This window comes from Schistocerca piceifrons, chromosome 1 (assembly GCF_021461385.2).
Source record: "Schistocerca piceifrons isolate TAMUIC-IGC-003096 chromosome 1, iqSchPice1.1, whole genome shotgun sequence".
Lineage (NCBI taxonomy): Eukaryota > Metazoa > Arthropoda > Insecta > Orthoptera > Acrididae > Schistocerca > Schistocerca piceifrons.
In genome coordinates this window covers 885,518,414-885,545,831 of record NC_060138.1, presented here as the reverse complement: position 1 = coordinate 885,545,831, position 27,418 = coordinate 885,518,414, and the positions used below count along the sequence as shown (strand labels likewise).

Genomic DNA, 27,418 nt, shown 5'->3' with positions numbered 1-27,418 from the left:
AACAGAATTCACACAATATGTCAAAAACATACAAGTACCTGATGGAGCCACACTTGCCTCATTCGACATACAAAACCTTTATTCATCAGTGCCAATAGATACCACACTACAAATAATTAATGCCAACCTACATAAACACAAAAAAATCCCTTCAACTCACATTAAAGAACTAATGGACCTGCTTGAATTCACACTTTCACACAACTATTTTAAATTTAACAATAAAATCTACAAACAAACAGATGGTCTGGCAATGGGCTCAAATCTTTCCGGATTGTTAGCAGAAATATTTATTAGTAACCTAGAAGACAAAATCTTGAATTCCAATCACCACCTCCTCAAAAATATCATCTACTACTACAGATATGTAGATGATATCATAATTTTAATCAAAGGCACTAAAGATGACATCAGTGAGTTGAATCATTTTTTCAACAACTCCCATGAAAGCATAAAATTCACAGTCGAACACCAAAAAGATGACAGTATAAATTTCCTAGACCTTACCATTACAATAAAGAACAACAGACATCAGTTTGAAATTTATCGGAAGCCTACCACAACACATACTACAATCCACAACTCCTCTTGCCACCCCGCAGCACACAAAATGGCAGCATACCGGTAGATGATTAATAGAGCTATCCAACTACCACTCTCAGAAGATAAACGTGATCAAGAAATTGAAATAATAAAACAAACAGCTATTGAAAATGGCTATAACAACTCCATAATAGACACTCTAAAACACTCAATAATGGAAAAGCAATCACAACACAAAAAACAAAAAGAAAATAATGTCTTGCATACAATCCCCTTTCTGGGTAACATTTCATACCAGATTGCTAATGTCTTCAAACGGAAAGGCATAAGTATATCCTTTACAACAGACAACAAGATTGGACAGAAGTTACCCCACAACATCGGCACACGAAACCCACTTCATCACACAGGTGTGTACAAAATTGAATGTTTGGACTGTGACTGCTTCTACATAGGCCAGACAGGCAGATCATTTGAGATTAGGTTCAAGGAACACATGGCAGCACTAAAAAACAAAAAATACCACACATCAGCAATAGCTACCCACCTACATGAAACAAAACACCATGTTATATATAAAAACAAAGATGAGGTGACTTACCGAACAAAAGCGCTGGCAGGTCGATAGACACACAAACAAACACAAACATACACACAAAATTCAAGCTTTCGCAACAAACTGTTGCCTCATCAGGAAAGAGGGAAGGAGAGGGGAAGACGAAAGGAAGTGGGTTTTAAGGGAGAGGGTAAGGAGTCATTCCAATCCCGGGAGCGGAAAGACTTGCCTTAGGGGGAAAAAAGGACAGGTATACACTCGCACACACGCACATATCCATCCACACATACAGACACAAGCAGACAAGCAGATATGTCTGCTTGTGTCTGTATGTGTGGATGGATATGTGCGTGTGTGCGAGTGTATACCTGTCCTTTTTTCCCCCTAAGGTAAGTCTTTCCGTTCCCGGGATTGGAATGACTCCTTACCCTCTCCCTTAAAACCCACTTCCTTTCGTCTTCCCCTCTCCTTCCCTCTTTCCTGATGAGGCAACAGTTTGTTGCGAAAGCTTGAATTTTGTGTGTATGTTTGTGTTTATTTGTGTGTCTATCGACCTGCCAGCGCTTTTGTTCGGTAAGTCACCTCATCTTTGTTTTTATATATAATTTTTCCCACGTGGAATGTTTCCTTCCATTATATTGAAAACACCATGTTAACAACACAAGTATTAGCATCCTACACATCCAACCAAAAGGCAGAAAACTAGACATCCTTGAAACACTCCAAATATACAAACACCAAATGAAACAACCAGAATCCATCTTAAATGACAAAAACGACAATATTTACAATAGTATCATCTCTGTTTTCAGCAACTGCCTACACTCTTAAAATACACACACACACACACACACACACACACACACACACACACACGTGCACATATCCTAACATTTACCATAAATATTGACAGCCGCCAAGAGTACAAGAGATTGACCTCATTCACAGATAATTCATCACACCAACAGCTTGTACCCCCTGTCAGCTTAAAACTGTATGTACATCATCTACTGGCACAAATGTATATCTATCTGCATATTTTATAACATTAACCAGTGTATTACCCCAACCTTTAGGCAGCTAAAATATGCAACATGTAATCTTAAGACTCCTTGCCATGTAAGTGTTTGCTCTCATATAATCACTCCTTCCTCTCTCTCTCTCTCTCTCTCTCTCTCTCTCTCTCTCTCTCTCTTTCTTCAAAGAGTGTCATCTATGTATGATTTTACTGCTGTAGCCAATATGATCATTGTAATTGAAGCCTATAACATTTTACCTAATTGTTATTAGCAAGTATGAAGTTTAAGCCATTTTAACTTTTCACCTGTTACGAGTACGAATGTTTAGCTGTTTTAACCTTTCAAAATTGGATTTATATACCACCTGAAGTACACACACATATATTTGACACCTCAAAACAAACACCTCCAAATGGTTTAAACGATTATTCTGTAATAATGTTGTTACAATGTATATTCTTTGCACTTTGCGATTATGTCTTCTCTTCTGCTGTACGGACCTTGCACCCAGCTGATTCCAGACGCCATATTTGTTTACAAATGTGGCAGTATACATGTGAAGTGTTACGACAGAAAAAGGAACCTGTGACCACTGGAGGTACTCTAGTTTACTTATTAAAGTTTACCATTAAATATCAGTTTAATTTTTTGTCAAAAGTTATCCAAAACCATATTCTGAAATAGTGTCTTGTTTCTCCACTAGGCAGTGCCACAAGTTCCTCCAAATGTCGTAACACAACACACACACATATGTAATACTAACTAATGTAAATCCACCCGATGATGGAGGTTTAAACCTTCGAAACGCGTTGTGGAAAAAATAGAACGGTGACTGGTAACAGTAAACTTGTTGTTTCATTTAATGTCAGTAACAGTCACGGTAAAGCCTAACCTAAAAATGTTCGCATTTAAAGTTATTTTTAAGTTACTCGTTACAATAGTAAGTTATATTTTCATTACTAAAGAACAACGCCTAACTTGATTACTACATGGCATACAAAGAAACATACTGTGTAAATTACAGATGTTACTCATCATTATTCACTAATATCATCATTACTGGAATCCGTGGAAGAGTCTACATCAGAAGTAGATTCATTTCTTCCTTCCCCGCCATCCTCAGTGTCATTCCAGAGCACATCATCTTCATTGTCATCCAGAGTATTTGAAGTACAGCATTTTTTGAATGATTTTACGATAATTGGTGCTTCGAAGCATTTCCAGGCAGCCAAAACCAGTGGGCAATAATGTAGGGTGCAGCACATTTAATCTTTCCTGTCGGAGGTCAGGATTTGCTTCACAAAACCATTTTTCGTACTGTTCCTGAATGTAATCATTGAAAGGTTTAGTTATACTAATGTCCAGGCATTGTGATACAGAAGTCATTCCTCCAGGAATAAGAACAAGGTCACTGGGTAAGCTCTGGATCTTCTTTTTTATGTCGTGAGTGAGATGACCACAAAATTCATCAAGACAAATTCATTGATGGTTAATTGGAAAGCCCGCCGGGATGGAGTTCCCTCATGTTTCGGATCCAGTCAAGCATCAGAGTTTGTCATTCATCCCTTCTCTTGATTCTGAAGAATGATGTCATCAGGGAATAATTTTTCATTTATTGGCATCTTGGGTGTTGTTTTTTGCTTGAAGATTAAAAAAGGGGGAAATTTGTTCCCATCTGCTTTGATTGCCAGCATTACTGTTACGCACTGTTTTTCACACCCAGATGTTTTGATGGTAACTTCTTTTGTACCAGTCTTGTCCGTCATGTAATTACTTGGAATATCAAACCAAACTGGAGTCTCATCAGCATTGCCTATTTGGCCACCGAAAAATTCTTCTCTTTCCGAAGAGTGATAATGTACCACTGAAATTCTTTAAGTTTCTATCAAAATCCTGTGGAAGCTTTTGGCATATTGTTGTACGGCGTCGCAGTGATAAGTCTGTTTGTTTCATAAAGCGATCAACCTATCCCCGGCTAACATTTAAGTCTTGCTTTGGTATGCTAAGAGCTGCAGCCACCTCTTTTGCATTATTTATTGTAGTGTCATTCTTCCTCCTTTCTGGGACAAATTCCAAAACATTTACTTCATCAGGATGTCTTCCTTTGTGAGATGCAATGAATTTCTTTCTAGTAGTGGTGGTTGCAAATATCCCAATTTCTGTTTCTTCCAAGCGAAAGTTACTCTTGGCTACATTGAACTCTCTTTTTGCCCTTCTGTTACCATATTTTTCAGCATAAAGAATTACTTTACACTTGAAAGTAGCTTCCTTAGGATATTCTTCTCTACTTGCCATCCATTTTGTGACTACCTAATGCAAACACAATGCGAACTACTGTAATAGGCCAACAATAATGAAACTAGGTTGAGAAGTATAACAGTGCGTTGTAATGTGCAGGACAGAACTTAAATTTCAACGAGCAAACGCCTATGAACAGAATTCAGAACTGGAAATATATCTCACCTCTTTTAACTTGATAACCTCTTGCCCAATTTATGTCTTCCTTTCTATAATTCACAAATACCATACCTATATTTTCTTGCTAGAGTTTAATAATAAATGTTTTGCTACTTCAGATCACATAGGGTAACAAATACAGGTGAACAATTCAAGTTTGTACTTGAATCTGATACGCCATCGAATCTTATGCGCTCCCCAATTTTGTTACTTCGTATGGTTAAAAAAAAAAAAAATAAAATAAAATTCGCACTAGATTTGTGTAAATACGGTATGTTGGTGCGTGTTGCTTTTGCCTGCACAGCTCCGTGGTAACTTTGACAACACTGTCGCAGTTTTTGTAGTGGGCTGTCCAGTGTTTTGTTAACTCAAGGACAGGTCCAGACACAAATTGAGAGGGCACCAGGCAGCCACTTCATTTAATTTTATACAGCTATGTTGTTGTTGATTATTTATAATGTGTAAGTGTTTGTGAACTGTGCATGTTTTTCCTCTCTCCATACTTTATGTGAAGCTGGAGGAGCATTGTTCGTCTGGTCCCAGCATCCCTCTGAAATCAGACACGAAAAAGTGTTGGTACTGTACAGATGACATAGTTTTCATTGTAGGCATGAATACTCAATGATTAAATTTCAAAACATTGAATTTAGAAAGAAAAGGAGGAATATTTGATACAAATGCATTTTTACATATGTAAGAAAATACGGGGTGTTCAAAAAGTCTCTCCATAGTGCCAGATGATTGTTAGCCGCACGTGCCATATGCCATGGTAAATATACCAAAAGGAAACTCAGTGAAATAAAAGTTGTTAATTTCTTGAATATTCATTTTTACTTTCAAATTTTCACATTAAATGTTGAAAGTGTCCCCCCTGTTGTTGAATACACAATTCAATATGTCTAATCATGTTTCCAAACACAAACTGTAACATTTCTTCTGTAACAGAAGTAGTGATAGTGGATATTGCAGTTTTCAATTCATTGATGGATTTTGGATGGTTTTTATAGACAGTTGCTTTCGCTGCACCCCAGAAGAAAAAGTCAGTGGTGTTAGGTCACGTGATCCTGGAGACCAAAGTCCCTGTGAAATTATGTGATCACCAAAAACATCAGCAGGCAGTGACATTGAAACACGAGCTGTATGCGCGACACCATCTTGTTGAAAATAACCATTCAGTATGTCACTTAACACAAGTTCTCCTATGAATGAGTACAGAATATCACTGCAGTATCATTGTGCGTTTATTGTTTCGTTGAAAAATATGGGACCCACAATCTGATGTCTAGAAATTGCAATCCAAACTCCTATTTTCACAGAATGAAATGGTTCCTCATGAGTACACGATGGATTTGAAGTACTCCACATACGAGAATTTTGAGAGTTCATTTACCCAGATAAATGAAACCACACCTCATCAGTGAAAAATGTTCAATTAAGAATATTCCTTCCATTTTGTTGAACGAAATTTTTGAACCATTGACAATAATGCAGTCTCTTGTAGAGGTCTGCATTATCTCTGATTTTTACCAGCAAGTCCCGCTCACCCCTCTGGCTCTCGGGAGTATGCGGCCGAGCATCCTCTTCTGCCGTTTGTGGGCAGCCGATTGCCAGCACTCAGCCGGTCGCCAGTAACCGGTGGACTCAGTGCCAGCGAGTGGCGTTTCGTCACACTCCTTGAGATCAGAGGCCATCGCTTCACATTAACCACTCACTTATTTCTTTTACAGATGTCTTTCGTTGTTTACTACCAGTTCTATGACCTAAATAATACACTTGTATATGTTACATTTGATGTTTGTTAATATGTTGCAGACTACTGGAGTTTCGCCTTTGAGGTTATCATGTATTCCAGTAATTGTAACATTAAAAACTGTAATGTCTGTATTTAGTATTTTGTTCCATTCGGTAGACAAATGGGAACACAGTAGCCTAAACATGGACTTTGTGTAGCCTATCTCCAAACTTGGCCACATATAGTTGTACTAATATTGAATGCAGGATCGGGAAGGAATGACGGAGTTAAAAGTAATACTCACAAAATTTTGTTGCACAAACGTTTATTTCTGAACAAATTATGACTTGTAAATAACGTTACAAGTGAATCATGACTATACAGTTCGTTTTTCGTCATTGGTGCTCCCTGATACACAAGCGTCATTTGTGTCCCTGGAGCTATTACTACAGCTGGTTGTTTGAACTTCTTCCTGTGAAGTCAGTGAAAGTGGAATCCTACTTTATAGAGTTACAGGAATTTTTCCTTCCTTGTGATTGTGTGGTATGTTGTCAATACTTACGTAATTGTGATGGATCAATAAGAGATCATCCACCTTGTCTGATTCCAGCCAGCAGGTGACCGGCCTGGCTAAAATTTCTTTCGCTGGCAGCACTAGTGGCAGGAATACAGAGAGCTCTTCAGGCTACTACTGACAGCCTTGGAAATAACCCCGCGTTCGTTTTCCACCACTGCAAAATTTGTCCTTCGGCACTGCTACAGTCATATTTGGAGAGCGAAAGGTACCTGTCGAGTTCATTGGTAGTAACTGTGTGTCCATCTTCGTCTTCCTCATTCGAACTCCAGTCCAGTCCATCCTGGACTTTTTCATGGGAAGAACTTGGTCACTGTTTGCTTGAATGGACTCTAAACATGAATGAAAACATCCGTAACATATTCAGGTCACCTTCAAATATGTATACACCGTAGTTAGAATTACTGGTTACTAAACGACTATATTTACGGTGACATTTTATATATATCGCACAAATTAGATCAAAATGCATTGTGGAATGTTTAAACTGCAAAACCTTTCCCAAATATCACATTGTAGACGTAATAAATGTTGACCTAACGAAAGATGGCATGTTAGACAAACAAACATTCGTTTACTAATTGGTTTCAGTGAATGAACCTTACCATTTACGGGCAGTTCAGAGTACAATCGTTGAACTTCAGCATACACGGCTTGCTTTTCGTCTGCTGTGAGTTTCTTTAAATGCCGCCGTGATGGCCATAGAACCGTGGCAACGTAATGGATAGCCTCAATTTTGCACTTCTCTGTGATGAAGTATGCTGCTCTCCTTTTTATTTTTGCCATGAGCTGTAAAGCAAACCCAATATACATAACTGCACTCTGATAATTCAACAGTTGTATAAAGGATCGTAACGTATAGAAAGTGTTCTTACCTCGTTGTCACTGTCTATTGGTTCACAATGATGTAACAGACTCTTGTACCATGGCAGCACATGTTCCAGCATTGTTATCTTTGCAGTTTCCAAATCCAAACTCACTACTTTAAAGGGGGCTAGAAAAGCAATGACATCTCGTATGCACCCTTCTTGGAAGGTTTCTAAGAGTGCCGATTGCTCCCGGGATTCTAGTAGATCTCGAATATCGTCGATTTGACTTACGACGGAATTGAGCATTAACAATATACTGTTACACCGAGTTACAGCTTCTTTTGTTTCACAGAGTGCCGCAGACACCCTGAGTGACCCGATCTCTTCAAATAGCCTACTATAGCTCTTGCTGATAGTAGACACGACAGGATTTCAGGGGCTTCGTCTTCTAAAAACGTCTCTTGAAATGTGTCATCAAGCAGTGATCAAAGCAAGGCAAACGGTCGTAAGATTCAGGTGCCTTCTTCATATCAGCTCCTTGGTCAGTGACAAAGTAACATTTCGTAAGATCATTCTTGTTAATTCCTAACCAAGCATGCGCCCTTCGATTTCGTGCCGTATGGTCTCTCCTGTCTTAGGTATGTCCGGAAACTCGGTTGTTATCAAAACAAGTGTTTCTAGCTGCCACTCATCATTCACATAATGCGACTTCACAGTCAAAAAATTTCTCTTCTTGCAGACCACAGATCAGCTTCTAAAGTGCACATTTTGTTCTTTAAGGCACATATTAGCTTGGGCACCATTGTCACCCGTATCTTGTCTGCCTTTCCTTTAATATGCTGCAATACAGTGGTAGGGTGCGGAAGAACATCTTCTATACTGACTTTGCCGTAAGTGGCGCCAATGTTGATGAGCTCCTGTGAACAATTCTTGAACCCAATCTTACTACAAGTATTTGTTGTTGTTGTGGTCTTCAGTCCTGAGACTGGTTTGATGCAGCTCTCCATGCTACTCTATCCTGTGCAAGCTTCTTCATCTTCCAGTACCTACTGCAATCTACATCCTTCTGAATCTGCTTAGTGTATTGATCTCTTGGTCTCCCTCTACGATTTTTACCCTCCACGCTGCCCTCCAATGCTAAATTTGTGATCCCTTGATGCCTCAAAACATGTCCTACCAACCGATCCCTCCTTCTAGTCAAGTTGTGCCACAAATTTCTCTTCTCCCCAATCCTATTCAATACCTCCTCATTAGTCACGTGATCTACCCACCTTACCTTCAGCATTCTTCTGTAGCACCACATTTCGAAAGCATCTATTCTCTTCTTGTCCAAACTGCTTATCGTCCATGTTTCACTTCCATACATGGCTACACTCCATACAAATACTTTCAGAAACGACTTCCTGACACTTAAATCTATACTCGATGTTAACAAATTTCTCTTCTTCAGAAACGATTTCCTTGCCATTGCCAGTCTACATTTTATATCCTCTCTATTTCGACCATCATCAGTTATCTTACTCCCTAAATAGCAAAACTCCTTTACTACTTTAAATGTCTCATTTTCTAATCTAATTCCCTCAGCATCACCCGACTTAATTCGACTACATTCCATTATCCTTGTTTTGCTTTTGTTGATGTTCATCTTATATCCTCCTTTCAAGACACTGTCCATTCCGTTCAACTGCTCTTCCAAGTCCTTTGCTGTCTCTGACAGAATTACAGTGTCATCGACGAACCTCAAAGTTTTTACTTCTTCTCCATGAATTTTAATACCTACTCCGAATTTTTCTTTTGTTTCCTTTACTGCTTGCTCAATATACAGATTGAATAACATCGGGGAGAGGCTACAACCCTGTCTCACTCCTTTCCCAACCACTGCTTCCCTTTCATGCCCCTTGACTCTTATAACTGCCATCTGGTTTCTGTACAAATTGTAAATAGCCTTTCGCTCCCTGTATTTTACCCCTGCCACCTTCAGAATTTGAAAGAGAGTATTCCAGTTAACGTTGTCAAAAACTTTCTCTAAGTCAACAAATGCTAGAAACGTAGGTTTGCCTTTTCTTAATCTTTCTTCTAAGGTAAGTCGTAAGGTTAGTATTGCCTCACGTGTTCCAGTATTTCTACGGAATCCAAACTGATCTTCCCCGAGGTCCGCTTCTACCAGTTTTTCCATTCGTCTGTAAAGAATTCGCGTTAGTATTTTGCAGCTGTGACTTATTAAACTGATTGTTCGGTAATTTTCACATCTGTCAACACCTGCTTTCTTTGGGATTGGAATTATTATATTCTTCTTGAAGTCTGTGGGTATTTCGCCTGTCTCATACATCTTGCGCACCAGATTGTAGAGTTTTGTCATGACTGGCTCTCCCAAGGCCATCAGTAGTTCTAATGGAATGTTGTCTACTCCCGGGGCCTTGTTTCGACTCAGGTCAGCTCTGTCAAACTCTTCACGCAGTATCTTATCTCCCATTTCATCTTCATCTACATCCTCTTCCATTTCCATAATATTGTCCTCAAGTACATCGCCCTTGTATAAACCCTCTATATACTCCTTCCACCTTTCTGCCTTCCCTTCTTTGCTTAGAACTGGGTTGCCATCTGAGCTCTTGATATTCATACAAGTGGCTCTCTTTTCTCCAAAGGTCTCTTTAATTTTCCTGTAGGCAGTATCTAACTTACCCCTAGTGAGACAAGCCTCTACATCCTTACATTTGTCCTCTAGCCATCCCTGCTTAGCCATTTTGCACTTCCTGTCGATCTCATTTTTGAGACGTTTGTATTCCTTTTTGCCTGCTTCATTTACTGCATTTTTATATTTTCTCCTTTCATCAATTAAATTCAATATTTCTTCTGTTACCCAAGGATTTCTATTAGCCCTCGTCTTTTTACCTACTTGATCCTCTGCTGCCTTCACTACTTCATCCCTCAGAGCTACCCATTCTTCTTCTACTGTATTTCTTTCCCCCATTCCTGTCAATTGTTCCCTTATGCTCTCCCTGAAACTCTCTACAACCTCTGGTTCTTTCAGTTTATCCAGGTCCCATCTCCTTAAATTCCCACCTTTTTGCAGTTTCTTCAATTTCAATCTGCAGTTCATAACCAATAGATTGTGGTCAGAATCCACATCTGCCCCTGGAAATGTCTTACAATTTAAAACCTGGTTCCTAAATCTCTGTCTTACCATTAAATAATCTTAAATAATCTATCTGATACCTTTTAGTATCTCCAGGATTCTTCCAGGTATACAACCTTCTTTTATGATTCTTGAACCAAGTGTTAGCTATGATTAAGTTATACTCTGTGCCAAATTCTACCAGGAGGCTTCCTCTTTCATTTCTTCCCCCCAATCCATATTCACCTACTATGTTTCCTTCTCTCCCTTTTCCTACTGACGAATTCCAGTCACCCATGACTACTAAATTTTCGTCTCCCTTCACTACCTGAATAATTTCTTTTATCTCGTCATTCATTTCATCATATTCTTCATCATCTGCAGAGCTAGTTGGCATATAAACTTGTAGTAAGTGTGGGCTTCGTGTCTATCTTGGTCACAATAATGCGTTCACTATGCTGTTTGTAGTAGCTAACCCGCACTCCTATTTTTTTATTCATTATTAAACCTACTCCTGCATTACCCCTATTTGATTTTATATTTATAACCCTGTAATCACCTTACCAAAAGTCTTGTTCCTCCTGCCACCGAACTTCACTAATTCCCACTATATCTAACTGTAACCTATCCATTTCCCTTTTTAAATTTTCTAACCTACCTGCCCGATTAAGGGATCTGACATTCCACGCTCCGATCCGTAGAATGCCAAGTATTTAACAGTAGCAAATCTATTCCACTCATATTGACCAACCTATCAACAACAACTTTCTTTATGCTGCTTGGTACTGCAAGTGGCCGGTGGACTTCTGCTCCGCAATTACTTTTGCAGTGCCGAATCATACCTGTTGTGCTTGACTGGTACGAAAGTATGTTATCACATGTGGTACATTGCACGAAACCAGCAGAAGCCTGTGTGACAGGATCCACTACAAACAATTTCCAAGCTTCACTTTTCGCCTCCTCTTCCGACATGTCTTTCTTCTTCCGGACTAGTGAGCCGCTCCTAATCCTCTCCATAATACTTCTCTTCGTTTCATAAATGGAACGTTTACGACCTATACTTGGTTTATCCATAACGCTGTGTGCGCTGCTCAAAGCCAGGTCGTCAACTGCGTTTGCACACAGTTTCTAATGCTATTCGGCACTGTAGAGCGTGCGGTGGTTGTACTGTCACCGGCTGAGATTGCGAGTACGCTCGAGCTCCCAGCAGTGCTCGACAGTGCAACCGATAACCAAGAGGTGGAGGACAACCGGCCACATGGTGTATTAGAAGGCCACAGCCATATCGCAGCGTGGGCATTTTCCAGCCGTCGAGTAGCAGCACGAAATGGGAAATGCTCGAGCAGTTGTTTTCATCGAAATGCAGAGCTCTATAGTCTCTTGCCATGATCAGTATTTTTCAGGTCTTGCACGACTGTCACTTTGTATGGGAAAAGTTCTATGAATCTGTACTTCGAAATTTGTTAATCAAATCCTGCACAGTATCACGATGTGGGTGTGTTGTCTCTGGGAAAACTAAATTAAATGTTTGACGATCTGAAACTGTGTATTTACCGCCAGCTTTGAAAACTTGTTTGATTAAAAACACACCTTCTTCAATGGTTAGCATTTTAACAGTGACAAACGAACAAAGGAACTAAACTTAAACGTTCATGTCAACACGTAATGACACACATGAACGATACTAGTGACTCTGGCTGAGATAAACCAAACAGTGGAATGTTGGGAGAGTCCACTTGAAGGGAAGTAACCCAGACAGGCAAAGAATCATACGGCACGCGCAGCTAACAATCATACGGCACTGCGGAGAGACTTTTTGAACAGCCCGTACATGGGCAGCTTTGTTTTAATAGTATTTACTTACAGACTAATCTAACATCAGCTGTAGATGTATGTTTTCATCTTGTGCTTGTATTTTTCAGATAACTGGGCCTTGCTCTATGCACAGAAGTTGGCTTTAAAAACTTCACTCTCACTTCATGTTTGTTTCTGTTTGGTTCCCAAGTTTCTTGATACTACATATCGACATTACAGTTTCCTCTTGAAAGGTATGATCTAGAAGTCTTTCTAAGAATAATGAAAAAAGATAGTTCTTAACATTTTCTTAAAAAAATGTTTCCTTGTTTTTTTTTCCCGCATTAGGATTGCAAGAGGTTGAAGCAGAATGTAAGAAACTGGCTGTTGAATTTCATTTACTCCTTGGTGAACCGGTCAGCACCTTGCCACAGTTTTTGACACAGCATAAATTAGGAGCTGTTGTCACTGATTTCTCACCACTGAGGGAGCCTCGTAAATGGGTGGATGATGTAAAGAAATGTCTCCCAAAAGATGTACCATTATGTCAGGTAAGTTGCATTGCTTTACTAACAGTAGCAGCAGCAACTTAGGTCAGCACATGCAGTATGTGTGAAATGCCTATATTTTGCATGTGAAGAAAGTGGTTTGAAAGAAAGAATAATGCATGTCTTGGTGGTTGGATGAATGTAATGAAAGCATTAGATACCGGCACAAAAGTATATGGAATCACCTGCAGACTATCGGGAAAATCCTGAAATGTTGTAACAGTTCCAAAGGATTATTTGACAATTTTTTTTTTAAACTACTGTGTAGAAGAATTGTGTCCAGTTACCACTCATTGAAAAGAAACATATGGATGAGAGTTCCAGGCAACAATTTAAAGCAACACCATTAAATAAGAATCTTGCTAAATTTTTTTTTTAATCTGTGCACAAGATTTCTGTGAGAGGTAGGAAACAAGAAAAGAAAGAGTAAAATGTACAAATTAGGTGCAGAAGGTAAGAAAAAGCTATTCCACTTTACTGATCATCAGAAAGTTAGTTTGCAGGAACGGATTTGGAATGATCTAACATTGGAAACTTTAATTTAATAATGTTAGTAAAACTGAGTTGTACAAAATTAACAAAGCATAGAGAACTGTTAATGTTGGTAGAAATTATGGGGTACTATCGTTAATTGAGAGCTAAATGATGACAGAAAAAGTGTGAGATAAAGCCTTGTGGGAGGGGCTACATTGTGGAGGGGGGGGGGGGGGGCTGGAAACAGGTCACAGGGAAATGAAATTATACAAAGAAAATATTGAAAGGTGCTGGGATACTAATAAAAAGTGACAAACAGAGAACAGTAGTGCAGAATGTAGAATATAAAAGAAAAATTATGACTCCTTGAGATAATGGGGAATTGAGGGGGGGGGGAAAAGATCGATGTAAATTAGTACCAGATGGAAGGAGAGAATCCAAGAACATGTTCTGGACCTTCTTACCATCTCTAGAGTAAAATAATATGTCCAAAAGTAAAAAATTATAAATAAAATTGATAGAGAAATTAATAATGTGTTGGTTGAATATGAGTGGAATACAAAACTGAAGTAAAGACACAAACTCGTCTTATAGTTGACTAGTGGAGGTATTGCACAGTCTGGAGGCATTAATGAAGTAAGTTACCTAACTGTTTACACTATTATGATGTGTTCATACACTCCTGGAAATTGAAATAAGAACACCGTGAATTCATTGTCCCAGGAAGGGGAAACTTTATTGACACATTCCTGGGGTCAGATACATCACATGATCACACTGACAGAACCACAGGCACATAGACACAGGCAACAGAGCATGCACAATGTCGGCACTAGTACAGTGTATATCCACCTTTCGCAGCAATGCAGGCTGCTATTCTCCCATGGAGACGATCGTAGAGATGCTGGATGTAGTCCTGTGGAACGGCTTGCCATGCCATTTCCACCTGGCGCCTCAGTTGGACCAGCGTTCGTGCTGGACGTGCAGACCGCGTGAGACGACGCTTCATCCAGTCCCAAACATGCTCAATGGGGGACAGATCCGGAGATCTTGCTGGCCAGGGTAGTTGACTTACACCTTCTAGAGCACGTTGGGTGGCACGGGATACATGCGGACGTGCATTGTCCTGTTGGAACAGCAAGTTCCCTTGCCGGTCTAGGAATGGTAGAACGATGGGTTCGATGACGGTTTGGATGTACCGTGCACTATTCAGTGTCCCCTCGACGATCACCAGTGGTGTACGGCCAGTGTAGGAGATCGCTCCCCACACCATGATGCCGGGTGTTGGCCCTGTGTGCCTTGGTCGTATGCAGTCCTGATTGTGGCGCTCACCTGCACGGCGCCAAACACGCATACGACCATCATTGGCACCAAGGCAGAAGCGACTCTCATCGCTGAAGACGACACGTCTCCATTCGTCCCTCCATTCACGCCTGTCGCGACACCACTGGAGGCGGGCTGCACGATGTTGGGGCGTGAGCAGAAGACGGCCCAACGGTGTGCGGGACCGTAGCCCAGCTTCATGGAGACGGTTGCGAATGGTCCTCGCCGATACCCCAGGAGCAACAGTGTCCCTAATTTGCTGGGAAGTGGCGGTGCGGTCCCCTACGGCACTGCGTAGGATCCTACGGTCTTGGCGTGCAACCGTGCGTCGCTGCGGTCCGGTCCCAGGTCGACGGGCACGTGCACCTTCCGCCGACCACTGGCGACAACATCGATGTACTGTGGAGACCTCACGCCCCACGTGTTGAGCAATTCGGCGGTACGTCCACCCGGCCTCCCGCATGCCCACTATACGCCCTCGCTCAAAGTCCGTCAACTGCACATACGGTTCACGTCCACGCTGTCGCGGCATGCTACCAGTGTTAAAGACTGCGATGGAGCTCCGTATGCCACGGCAAACTGGCTGACACTGACGGCGGCGGTGCACAAATGCTGCGCAGCTAGCGCCATTCGACGGCCAACACCGCGGTTCCTGGTGTGTCCGCTGTGCCGTGCGTGTGATCATTGCTTGTACAGCCCTCTCGCAGTGTCCGGAGCAAGTATGGTGGGTCTGACACACCGGTGTCAATGTGTTCTTTTTTCCATTTCCAGGAGTGTATTTACACAGCTGACTGGTTAGTAGCTAGTGGCCTTACATATATTGATCATACTGATTTTCAACAATACATGTGTCTTAACAAATATGACCATGGTTAGATTTCTTATTTTAAATTACAAATTATTAATGTTATGACGTGGCTGACTCTTTGCTCCAATGTGACCACCTCCTCACATACCTATGCCACATTATAGTTCCAAGACAACAGTACCGACAACTTAATGCTAGCTATGCAATGGCTCAAAGATATGGTGTATGGCAAAGAGTACCTTGGACCACTAATAGTGATTTACTTTCCTGCTTCACTCGCAAATAGAGTGAGGAAAAAATCACTGTCTGTGCCTCCATATGAACCAAACTTTCTCACATCTTCATAGTCATTACATGAGATGAGCATGGTTGCCATAGAATCCTTCTCAGTCAGCATCAAATGCCATTTCTATAAATTTTCTGATTAGTGTTCATGAAAAGAATGTCGTCTACCCTACAGGGATTCCCATTTGAATTCAAGAAGCACCTCCTTAATACTTCTGTCGTTGATCAGACCTACCAGTAACACATGTAGCAGCATGCCTCTGAATTGCTTCAATGTCTTCGTTTAATCTGACCTGGTGAGGATCCCAAACAAGAGTGGGTCATGCTAGTGCTCTATATGCAGCCTCTTTTACAGAGACACTACACTTTCCTAAAACTCTCTCGATAAATCAAACTTGATCATTCACCGTTTCTGCTACTGTACTTACGTGCTCAGTCTGTTTCATATCGCTTTGCAATGCTTCACCTAGATATTTAGCAGACATGACTGTATCAAGCAGCACAGTGCTAATGCTGTATTCAAACATTGTGGTATTGTTTTTCCAACTCATCTGCATTAACTTATACTTTTTTACTTTTAGAGCAAGCTGCCATTCATCACATCAGCTAGAAATTTGTGTGAGTTACCTTGTATCCACATACAGTCAGTCAATGGCATCTTTCCATTCACCCCAGCGTATCAGCAAACAGCTGCCAGTTGCTGCTCACCCTGTCATCAGATAATCTATATGTGTGGGGTGTTTCAAAAATACATCTACGAAGTTTGGGGACGGGATTCTTATGCTGAGGCAAGGTAAAAAGTTCATGTAAACATACATCCAAAAATCCTTTGTTTTTGAGTTATTAATGAAAATTGACATTCATTGGCTTTCCACGTACAACCCAACTACTTCACTTATCCATGCACCTGTTTGACTCTCGGTATCCTAGATGGCCCTGTGTTGCTAGGGAGACATGTACATTTGTCATTCTTCAGTCTTCAGTATGTCCATTACGTAAATGTATTACAAGCAGTGAGTTAACTGAAAGTGCTCCATTCAAATATGGCAGGATATTGATTTCATGAGCAGACAGATGTGATTTTTATGTGCAGCTGCATGAATGGGCATGAGGCTACATGGCTGTATCACACACCATTTCCGGACTAGAGACGGCCGGGCCGAATCATCCAACCTTTGGTGCTGTGTATTGTCACATTGCTGAGACAGGAGCTCTAGCACCACAGACCATTGATTGAGGAAGACCATATGTTGCTCGTACAACCTGACCAAGAAGAGAACTTTCTACGGGCTTTTGGAGAAGAGCCAGTTATCAACATAAGACAAATGGCCATTGTGTGTGGTACATTGCAAGTTCAGCTTGAGAGGATACTTCATGAGCAACTTATTTACTCATATCCTCTTCAACGTGTGTAGGCTTTACACTTGCCATCTGGAAAAGATAGAATAACAGATTTCCACAACCAGCATGTACGGTCTGATCACAATCCTCATGCCACAGTTCAGGCTAGAAATCAACACCAGTTTAAGATTAATGTGTTGGTTGGAATTATGGGTGAGGGTCTGGTAGGGCCATAAGTTCTCCCACCATGTTTCACAGGTTCTGTCTACAAGGATTTTATTCAGAACACCGTCCAAGACCTACTAAAATGTGTGCCCCTGCAAATATTGGGAGGAAAAAGTGATATAGCTCCAGCACATTTCAGTCTCAGTGTTTTAGATGCACCGACTGGTATCTACTGTGACAGGTGGATAGGTAGACAAGGACCAGTTCCATGGCCTGCTCATTCCTCTGACCTAATTCCTTTGGATTATTGTCTCTGGGACCACCTTAAAAATTGGTCTACATAGCAGACAGTCCTGATGTAGGAGAGCTCTTCATTGATCTGCCATGAAAGCCTCCAAAAGCATTTGAAATTGTCAGGGAGTATATTTAGAAGCAAGAGGAGAACATTTCAAGCATGTGTTATTAGTTTGTGTTGATGAGCTCCATCATTAAAAACTCATAAAAGAATGACTTTCGGAGTAAAGAACTTGTCCCCAGAGCTTTTAAAAGTATTTTTTAATCACCCTGTATAGAGGATAATAGCACTCCTGTCAAGACTTCCGTGGGAGACTCCTGACAATATCCTCATTTTTGACGAACACTCCCTGTCTAGGACAACATACTGTGTTCTATTACTTAAGATGTCTTAAAGCCACTCACATATCTGGCAACCTATTCCATATGGTCACTACACTAGTCTGCAGTGAGACACCATGTCAACTGCTTACCAGAAATCTAGGAATATGGAATCAGCCTGTTGCCCTTAATCCATGGTTCACAGGATGTTATGTGAGAGTAGCAAGCTGAGTTTCGCATGAGCAGTGCTTTCTAAATCCATGATGATTTGTTGACAGAAACTTTTCCTTTTCAAGTAAAGTTATTGCATTAGAACTGAGAATATGTTAAAGAATTCTGCAGCAAACCTATGTTAAGGATATTGCTTTGTAATTTTATGGGTTGAGATGATACCGTCCAATAGTGGTGATGAGAAACTTTAAAAAACAGACATGCAATAGCATTCTGTTGCGATATTAGCAGCTGAACCAGTAAGTGTTTTGGCATTAAGGAAGGCAGGCGAACTGAAACAGTTGGACCTCAGTAGTGCATGAGGCTTATCGTGTCATAAGTAGGTGGTGGTACCCTTTGAGGCACAGTGATTGGCAGAGGCTCTTGAGTATGAGAATTCTAAACCACAGGCCATGCCGTTGGGAAAACCGTGCTGTTGGTGTGAAACATGGGAGGGTAGCTGCCATGCCATGGTCAAATTTATTGGCCAGAACTAATATCAAATAAAACTAAATTTAATAAAAATGAAACCCAACTTGTGACAGAGAAGCCAGCAACATGGCTACATTGACAAAACTAAGATGATTGCATAGGTGAAATGTGCCCTCAGGATGAAATGTAGTTTTTGTTACTTTGTATTAAATGTTTTATGTACAAAATGGATTTTTATAGTTAATATCTCGACAATGCCTTAAGGAATATTTACAGAGTGTCAACTGATAGGTCTAAATGAGTGCTGTCAGACTGTCACACAGTAGATCTTTTTTAAATAATAAATATTACCCATTTTTAATTACGGGTCAGAATGTATATTTCACTCATAAAAACCTTAATTTTCATGTAAATAAGATGTGAACTACTGAAAGTAGTAGCAGCTTTACTAAGTAGACATAATTATGGATGTATGAATGTACTTAGTTTCAATTGTTTACATTTATTAGTAACATAACAATGCAAAGTAGCATTTATATGGGTGAAAATACTTATTTGCGAACAAACTATTTACTTTAGAGGAAATCTAAGGACTGCAGTAGAAAGCTGAGGAAACTGAGCACAAATTAATATATGGTACATGTTTTTAACATTAACTTATCGTTTGAAGTATGATTCAGGAGCGATGTGCATGACCCATGCCAGTGTGCGGGTTTAAATAGTGGCAGCCATCTTTGTATGCGTGTTTCTTGGCTCTAGGACATTTTATGTATGGTCTGTGTAGCAGTTAGGTGGAGATCTGGAACAGATAGTATGTATGAGCAGCAACAGGTCGCATTTTGAGTGAGTCGAAATCTTTCTAAGTATTGAGTCATGGAGTTTTGTGTGTCCAATAGTGTACACTCTGAAATATTTTCAGTGTATAGACTTCGAATATTTCACATTAGATGATCTATTCTGAACTTTAAGACTTTACTGCTATTTTTTAGTGATTCCACTCTGAATACAAATAGCTCACAGTTGTGAAACTTTAACTTTAAGCTTGCGCTAAGGAACTTCGGCTATTTTTCCATGAATTTAAGCCCTTGTTTAATTGATTATTATGTCAGTGATGAATGATGATTAACAAGTGATTTGTAAGCAATCTCCTTTGTAAGCTGATTGTATTTTCCCTGTATTCTATCAATAAAGCAAAGTATTACTATCTGATTTACCCATGACTGAGAATAATTGATCATTCCTTTTCATATCTCCACAAAGTGTGACACCCAGTTATTTGTATGAGGTGACAGAGTCCGACCATGACTCACTGATACTGTTGTCATAGGATTCTATGCTTTTTCATATGGTGAAATGCACAATTTTACATTTGTGAACATTTATAGCAAGTTGCCAGTCTCTTCACCACTTTGCAATCTTATCAGGCTGTAACTGAATGTATATGCAGCTTCTTTCAGGCAGTACTTCACTACAGATTACTGCATCACCTGCGAAAAGTCTGAGCTTATTATTAATATTGTCTGCAAGGTCATTAATAAACAACATGAACAGCAACAGTCCCTACATACACACTTCATTGAGGCAATCCCAAAGTTACTTGTACACGTAATGATGAATATCCATCCAAGGTAACATGCTGTATCCTTCCTACTGTAAAGTCCTCAACCCAGTCACAAATTTTGCCTGATACCCCATACAGTCATACTTTCGACAATAAGCTTGGATGTGGTACTGAGTCAAATGTTTTTCAGAAATCAATAAATCCTACTTTTAACTGACAGCATTGATCTAAAGCTTTCAGTACGTCATGTGAGAAAACTGCGAGTTGGGTTTGGCACCATCTGTTTTTGAAATCCGTGCTCTGTTCAAGACACTGCGGTATGTTTGAGCTCAGAATATGTTCTAAGATTCTACAAGAAGCCAAAATGTCAAGGATATTGCACAGTAGTTTTGTGGATTATTTCTACTACCTGTCTTGTAAACAGGTGTGACCTGTGTATCTTCCAACAACTGGACACAGTGCTTTGTGTGAGGGATTTATGACAGTTTGTAGTTGGAAGAGGGCTAAGTCAGCTGCAAATTCAGTATAGGGTCTGATAGGGAGCTTTGTCCAGTTTTAACAATTTCAGCTGTTTGTCAACATCACTGACACTAACACTTACTTCACTGATTTTTTTGGTAATACAAGGATTGAATTAGGACAGTTCTGGGTTTTTCTTTGTAAAGACTTACCATCAGTGGTGGTTAATGATGATCAGAAATCTCTTCCAAACTAGTATAATGAACTTGAGCACTGGTTGACAGTTACCATCTTGAAGTAACTTTGCGAATTCTGAACCCTGGCAGTACACCTATTTTTTTTACTAATAGTATAGTAGACTTGATAGGATACACATGTCACCTTCAATCCTAGCTCAAATACGGAAAGAAAAAGTGGTGATATTCTTAGCTCATTGGAGACACACCTGGCAAGTTAAATACCCGACAACACATTTAGCCTAAGAAAGGCATTTGGAAGCTTAAAATTAGCCATTTAGAAGATCGTGAGTTGACACAAGATCTGTTAGTCATGTGGCAAGAGGTACTCAAAAAGCGGTGCCACATTAAAAGCGTATTGGAATGGTGGCTCATGCCAGCTAAGCCTGCTACGGAAATTTATTAATCAACTACAGCCTCCTGGCTCCAATTAACTTCTGAATTCTGCCAGAGTTGTCTGCAAGATCTCATTAGTAAAATAACAGTTCAGTCAGACTTACTGCCGAAGTTGAGACAAATTAAGGCAAAAATTTTATGTGACCTCTGAATGAAAACCAAAGGTACACTTATGTGGAGTCAACTGGTAGGTTTCAATGCGGAAGAACCAATTTTAATCTGCCACTTAGACAGGGAATGGAAGAGAAGCTATAAGATCTTGAATAAACCTTAGCAACCAGAAAACTACCAATAAGTATGAAATCAAAACCAAACTCGCCATCCAGTTTACAACCCTATTCAAAGAGAGTGATACCAACCTACCCACAATAAACAGTTTTCTTCAACAAACACCTTACATGCTTACGAGAAGTGATTGGATGCACCTTAATGAGGCTTTCACTTTAGATGAGATTGAGGAAGCAATCAAAACGAATTCTGAAGGAAAATCTTCATGAGGAGATAGGAATTGTGTTGAATTTTATATGGAAAACTTTAACATTTTAGGGGAACTTTTACCGAAATGTGTAAGGCTGTTGACATACCAGAATAATTTCTGAGAGGTTTTTATTACAGTGGTACCAAAAACTAAAGAAACACCAAATTTATAGACTCTGCGTTCGATCAGATTACTCAGTGTTGACAATATACTGCTTTTCTGGGAAATTAAAGCAAAAAATGGAGAAAGTGACTAGTCCGAATCAGACGTGTGCTGTTCTGGACAGAAGCACACGATTTCTTATTAATATACAATATATAAAAGAAAGCAGCAATTTTATTAATAGACTGTAAAAATGCTTTTGATTGGGTTCAGAATATTTTGGGCACTGCCATGTCACAAGTCATTATTAATGATAGAATGAATAAGAAAATCTGGTCATCATATCAGTCAGACAAGATTGCCTGTTATCTATGGTGTTACATGCAGTAGCTTTAGTTTCTCTCTTCTGCGCTATATGCTGTGAGTGACAAGGAATTTAAGTAGGAAATGAATGTTTCAAAAATAGAGCTTACACCTATGACTTGTGTGTTTTCATGAAACTTCAGAGATGTTGGCATTGAAGTATTTTTGGGTTGGCTTGGGCTGTGTGGTGGTTTGTTATACTTCACCTCATGTACCAAACACTTAAATAATTTGCGTCTGGACACTCCTTGTGTATGCAGTGAATGTTGCTCATTTAATATTCGGTCACCATTAAGTATTATTAATCAGGGTCCTGCTAGTCTGTACCCTGAATCCATGTCTCTTCTTCCTCCAACTTGGCTAAGACATTGCTCCTTACAGGCTGTAGATAAAGCTGCTGAAATTTAACTTCTCGTTCTCATTCACTCCACCACATAAATAAGAAGTGAGATTCAATTTACCTTCTTATATTATCTTCAATATTACAACTCAACACATGATAAGTGAGGACAGCTACCAACTCATATACTGCCCCTCTGTATTACATACATAACAGATCTGATATTAAACTTGATAAATAATGGTTACAATACACTTATTATTTTTGACATTTCGCCTTCTTAGATTTCACGGAGCTCTTTCTTCTGAACAGCCCACTTCATGGAGCTCCTATATCCACGTCAACAGACAGGTATGGTCGTCTGACTGCTAACTGATTTTGTACAGTCACTGGAACATTCGCTCAGGTATCAGCACCTATGATTTAAAACCTCTCCCAACAGTGGGGTGCTCACCACATATTGACTACTCTGCCACAAACATCTTTTAAGGATGTGATACTTATCATTCAAGGAATGGGATGTGTCGGTACAGCATGTTACATAACATCCTCCAACCGTATGAAAAAGCTACAGGTGCAGTTGTTAACCACAAAAAGACTTTGTTGTTGCCAATTGCAAATAATAAGTGGAATATACAGCAGAACTGGTTTAGTGCCAAAGATCAACATCAAGTGATAGGTATCATTATGTTAAATAATTCCCAAAGGTTGGAGGCTCTCATTTGCTCAATGACACTACATAAAAGAGGATTGACGATAAAAATCTACACAGGTAGAAATTGTTAAGCAACATGCAAATGCTCACAAAAGCATGGTACTTAGCTCAGATACTCCTGAAGCGTAAAAAAAATAGAGATGAGTGAAATTTTTAAGGTTTCTCTACAGACCTGCACCCTCAACTTAACTGAGGATGGACTGGAACTAATGGACTTGCATGCAAAATGTATGGTACTACTAATCATCAGAACTAAGCATGTAATAGAAAGAAGAGACCACAACTGTTATACTGTTTCACAAATATCTCCAGATATCAGACATAGAGCAGCGCCAGTTAATATTGTCAATATCCCACACTCATTAAACTTTGTCTGACTATATCTCAATAAAAGTTATATACCACCAGACATCTTAAAACAAGGGAAAGTTCGTAAAATAGCCTTGGCTCTCAAGGAATACTAATTCATAATAAATGGGAGCGACAGTTCAACAATGAAAATAGTACCGTAATGACTTAGTACAAAGTGATAAACCAGACAGTAGTGACCAACTCCAAACTGTACTCCACCCCATTAAAACAGTCAACCATGTGTGTAAATTGTAATTTGGAAGACACAATTGATCATTGTTTTGAATGCCCAAAATATGTCGCAATATGGGAGACAGCAAGGGACATGATTTGACTGATCAATAGAATGGACGGACACATGCAATATGCAGGTCCGTAACACTATGATAGCCAAATGGAAACCGTTTCCCAAAGCAGAGTGACACGCAACAACATGGATCATGGCGCACACAATTCGTACAATTTATTGACTTAAAATAAAGGACAACTTACAGTATTTACAAGGTGTGTACACCATGGGACACTCAGGAAATCCAGGAAAAATCTGGGAATTTTTTAGAGCTCCAAGAATTTTGCGTTGTTTTAGTTTTCAGTTAAATTTTTTTGTAATTTTGAGTAGTAAGAACTGATATTCTAGCAAAGAATTTTAGTTTAGCCCACTACTTCAGAATAATACTGCAGCAATAACACACAAACGGGAGAATGACACCAAAGTAAAACTTCAGTTTCAAAGAAAAAGTGCCATTTACAACAACAAAAGACAATACACACACAAGTGTATGCCAACAGCAAAATGTGTGAAAGGCCTTAAGATTAAGACTGTGCAGTACTTCGTAATAACAAACTGCTTTTGATGAGTGTGACTTCACAGCTGTTTACATCTCTAACAAGTTGTGGAAAAATATTGCAGATGTTGGTTTGAGAAGAGCTACTTTCGAAGTAAATTTCCTTTTATGCAAGATAAATTATGTTATGTGGTGATGAATTTCTTAAATCACAGAGCGTTTGACTTTCATTCAAAACTTAACACTTTGAGCTTCAGCCACATAGAGAAATTTCGGACCGAGGCGACCAGCCATTATTTAAAATTTTACTGGCGCATTTATGTTCGATATATCTTAAAGGGTAACACACACTAATAAACACCAGTATTATATGTGGAAGCTTAGCCTTTCTCTTAGCTGTACTGTATGTATATTAATTTAAACCATTAACTTTTCCTGTTTGCACTACTTAGTGGTGATGTGGCTATCAGCTGACTACAACACGTGTCCTATGCTCTGAACATCGACTGTCACTGGCTGATGAGATCATGTGATGTGAGCTATGATTAGCTGATAAAGCGCATCACAATCTCAATTTCAGTGCTTCAGATGCTACCATGTTGTATTTGGCAGAATTTGTATTTATACTTTCATAATACGAAAATTTGCAATGTATGTGTTGCCACGTGTCGAAGATCTTTCCAAAATGGATTGTTTTTTTCTGGTTTTCTTTTTCTAAACTGCTGGGAAACTTTTGGACAGCATATAATTGTACAGCTCTGAGGGAAAATATTTTGTCACTTAAGGGTGATTTTAAACAGGAAATCAAAGATCGTGTGTGTGTGTGTGTGTGTGTGTGTGTGTGTGTGTGTGTGTGTGTGTGTGTGTGTGTCCCATATTTATGGGATGAACATGAGAAAGTAACTTGTTAGCCCTGTTAGAGGATTACATACATGAATTTTCTCAGGATTCCTCTATGTAAACTGATACATTTTGACATATGAATTCTACAAATGTGTCATCTAAGGAATAGCTCAATGGACAATTGCCTACAGATTTCCATATTGAAGGCTGAAATTTGAATGAGTAGTAGAGTATTATAATTATTTATAAAATGAGTTTATTTCCTGTTACATTCTGTTATTTGATGATTTATACGAAAGTGTTAATTGCTTAATAAATATTTTGAAAAAGAATAAGAATATAAAATAAAGAGATGGGGCCGCACAATACTCCCCGCCTCTTTTGATACTGTTGGGTCCATCTGTATTGACATCTAATTATCAGTGGTTCATTATATAAGAATGTCTGGATAGTTGTGATCAGATAGGGTTTTTACACTAGCTATCCTAAGGAAAATAGCTGTTCACATTGTATGTGAAACATAAGCCTGTAGCACAAGTAGCCCTACAGTCTCCCCTTGCTTTGGTGCATTTCTTAGTGGACTATATTCCCTAGCGGTAGAGGACACACAGACTATACTATGGAGTATTTAAAATAATATCCCGTGTGGGAAGTAACATTGCAGAAGTAAGGCATCTAAATCAAGAGAGAAGAAACAAAATTTCTGAAATTTGATGGACTTCTTAGGATTTGTATTCTTAATAAATAAATAATTATTTGATTATGCAAATGTTTTAAGTGTTATCATATTTTCTATCTTCCATTACATGGTACTGTTAACTTGAAAAATGTTGTACACTTCTTTTTTCAGTGGACTGCTGTTATTGTTGTGGTCTTCAGTCCTGAGACTGGTTTGATGCAGCTGTCCATGCTACTCTATCCTGTGGAAGCTTCTTCGTCTCCCAGTACTTACTGCAACCTACATCCTTCTGAATCTGCTTAGTATATTCATCTCTTGGTCTCCCTCTACGAGTTTTACCCTCCATGCTGCCCTCCAATGCTAAATTGGTGATCCATTGATGCCTCAGAACATGTCCTACCAACCGATCCCTTCTTCTAGTCAAGTTGTGCCACAAACTCCTCTTCTCCCCAATTCTATTCAATACCTCCTCATTAGTTATGTGATCTACCCATCTAATCTTCAGCATTCTTCTGTAGCACCACATTTCGAAAGCTTGTATTCTCTTGTTGTCCAAACTATTTATCGTCCATGTTTCACTTCCATACATGGCTACACTCCATACAAATACTTTCAGAAGCGACTTCCTGACACTTAAATCTATACTCGATGTTAACAAATTTCTCTTCTTCAGAAACAATTTCCTTGCCATTGCCAGTCTACATTTTATATCCTCTCTACTTCGACCATCATCAGTTATTTTGCTCCCTAAATAGCAAAACTCCTTTACTACTTTAAGCATCTCATTTCCTAATCTAATTCCCTCAGCATCACCCGACTTAATTCGACTACATTCCATTATCCTCGTTTTGCTTTTGTTGATGTTCATCATATATCCTCCTTTCAAGACACTGTCCATTCCGTTCAACTGCTCTTCCAAGTCCTTTGCTGTCTCTTGACAGAATTACAATGTCACCGGCAAACCTCAACGTTTTTATTTCTTCTCCATGGATTTTAATACCTACTCCGAATTTTTCTTTTGTTTCCTTTACTGCTTGCTCAATATACAGATTGAATAACATCGGGGACAGGCTACAAACCTGTCTCACTCCCTTCCCAACCGCTGCTTCCCTCTCATGCCCCTCGAGTCTTACAATTGCCATCTGGTTTCTGTACAAATTGTAAATAGCCTTTCGCTCCTTGTATTTTACCGCTGCCACCTTTAGAATTTGAAAGAGAGTAATTCCGGTCAACATTGTCAAAAGCTTTCTCTAAGTCAACAAATGCTAGAAACATAGGTTTGACTTTCCTTAATCTTTCTTCTAAGGTAG

The 27,418-nt window shown here is 39.5% G+C and overlaps 1 protein-coding gene across 7 annotated transcripts in view; it reads left to right on the top strand.

The window, feature by feature from the left end:
- LOC124716747 (deoxyribodipyrimidine photo-lyase) overlaps positions 1-27,418 on the top strand; it is a 134,598-nt gene that overhangs the window by 60,593 nt on the left and 46,587 nt on the right. For all 7 annotated transcript variants that reach the window (XM_047243293.1, XM_047243325.1, XM_047243310.1 and 4 more), the window contains 2 exons: positions 12,728-12,853; positions 12,948-13,150. In XM_047243293.1, coding sequence (XP_047099249.1) covers positions 12,728-12,853; positions 12,948-13,150 — 329 coding nt within the window. The remainder of the gene's footprint in view (positions 1-12,727; positions 12,854-12,947; positions 13,151-27,418) is intronic.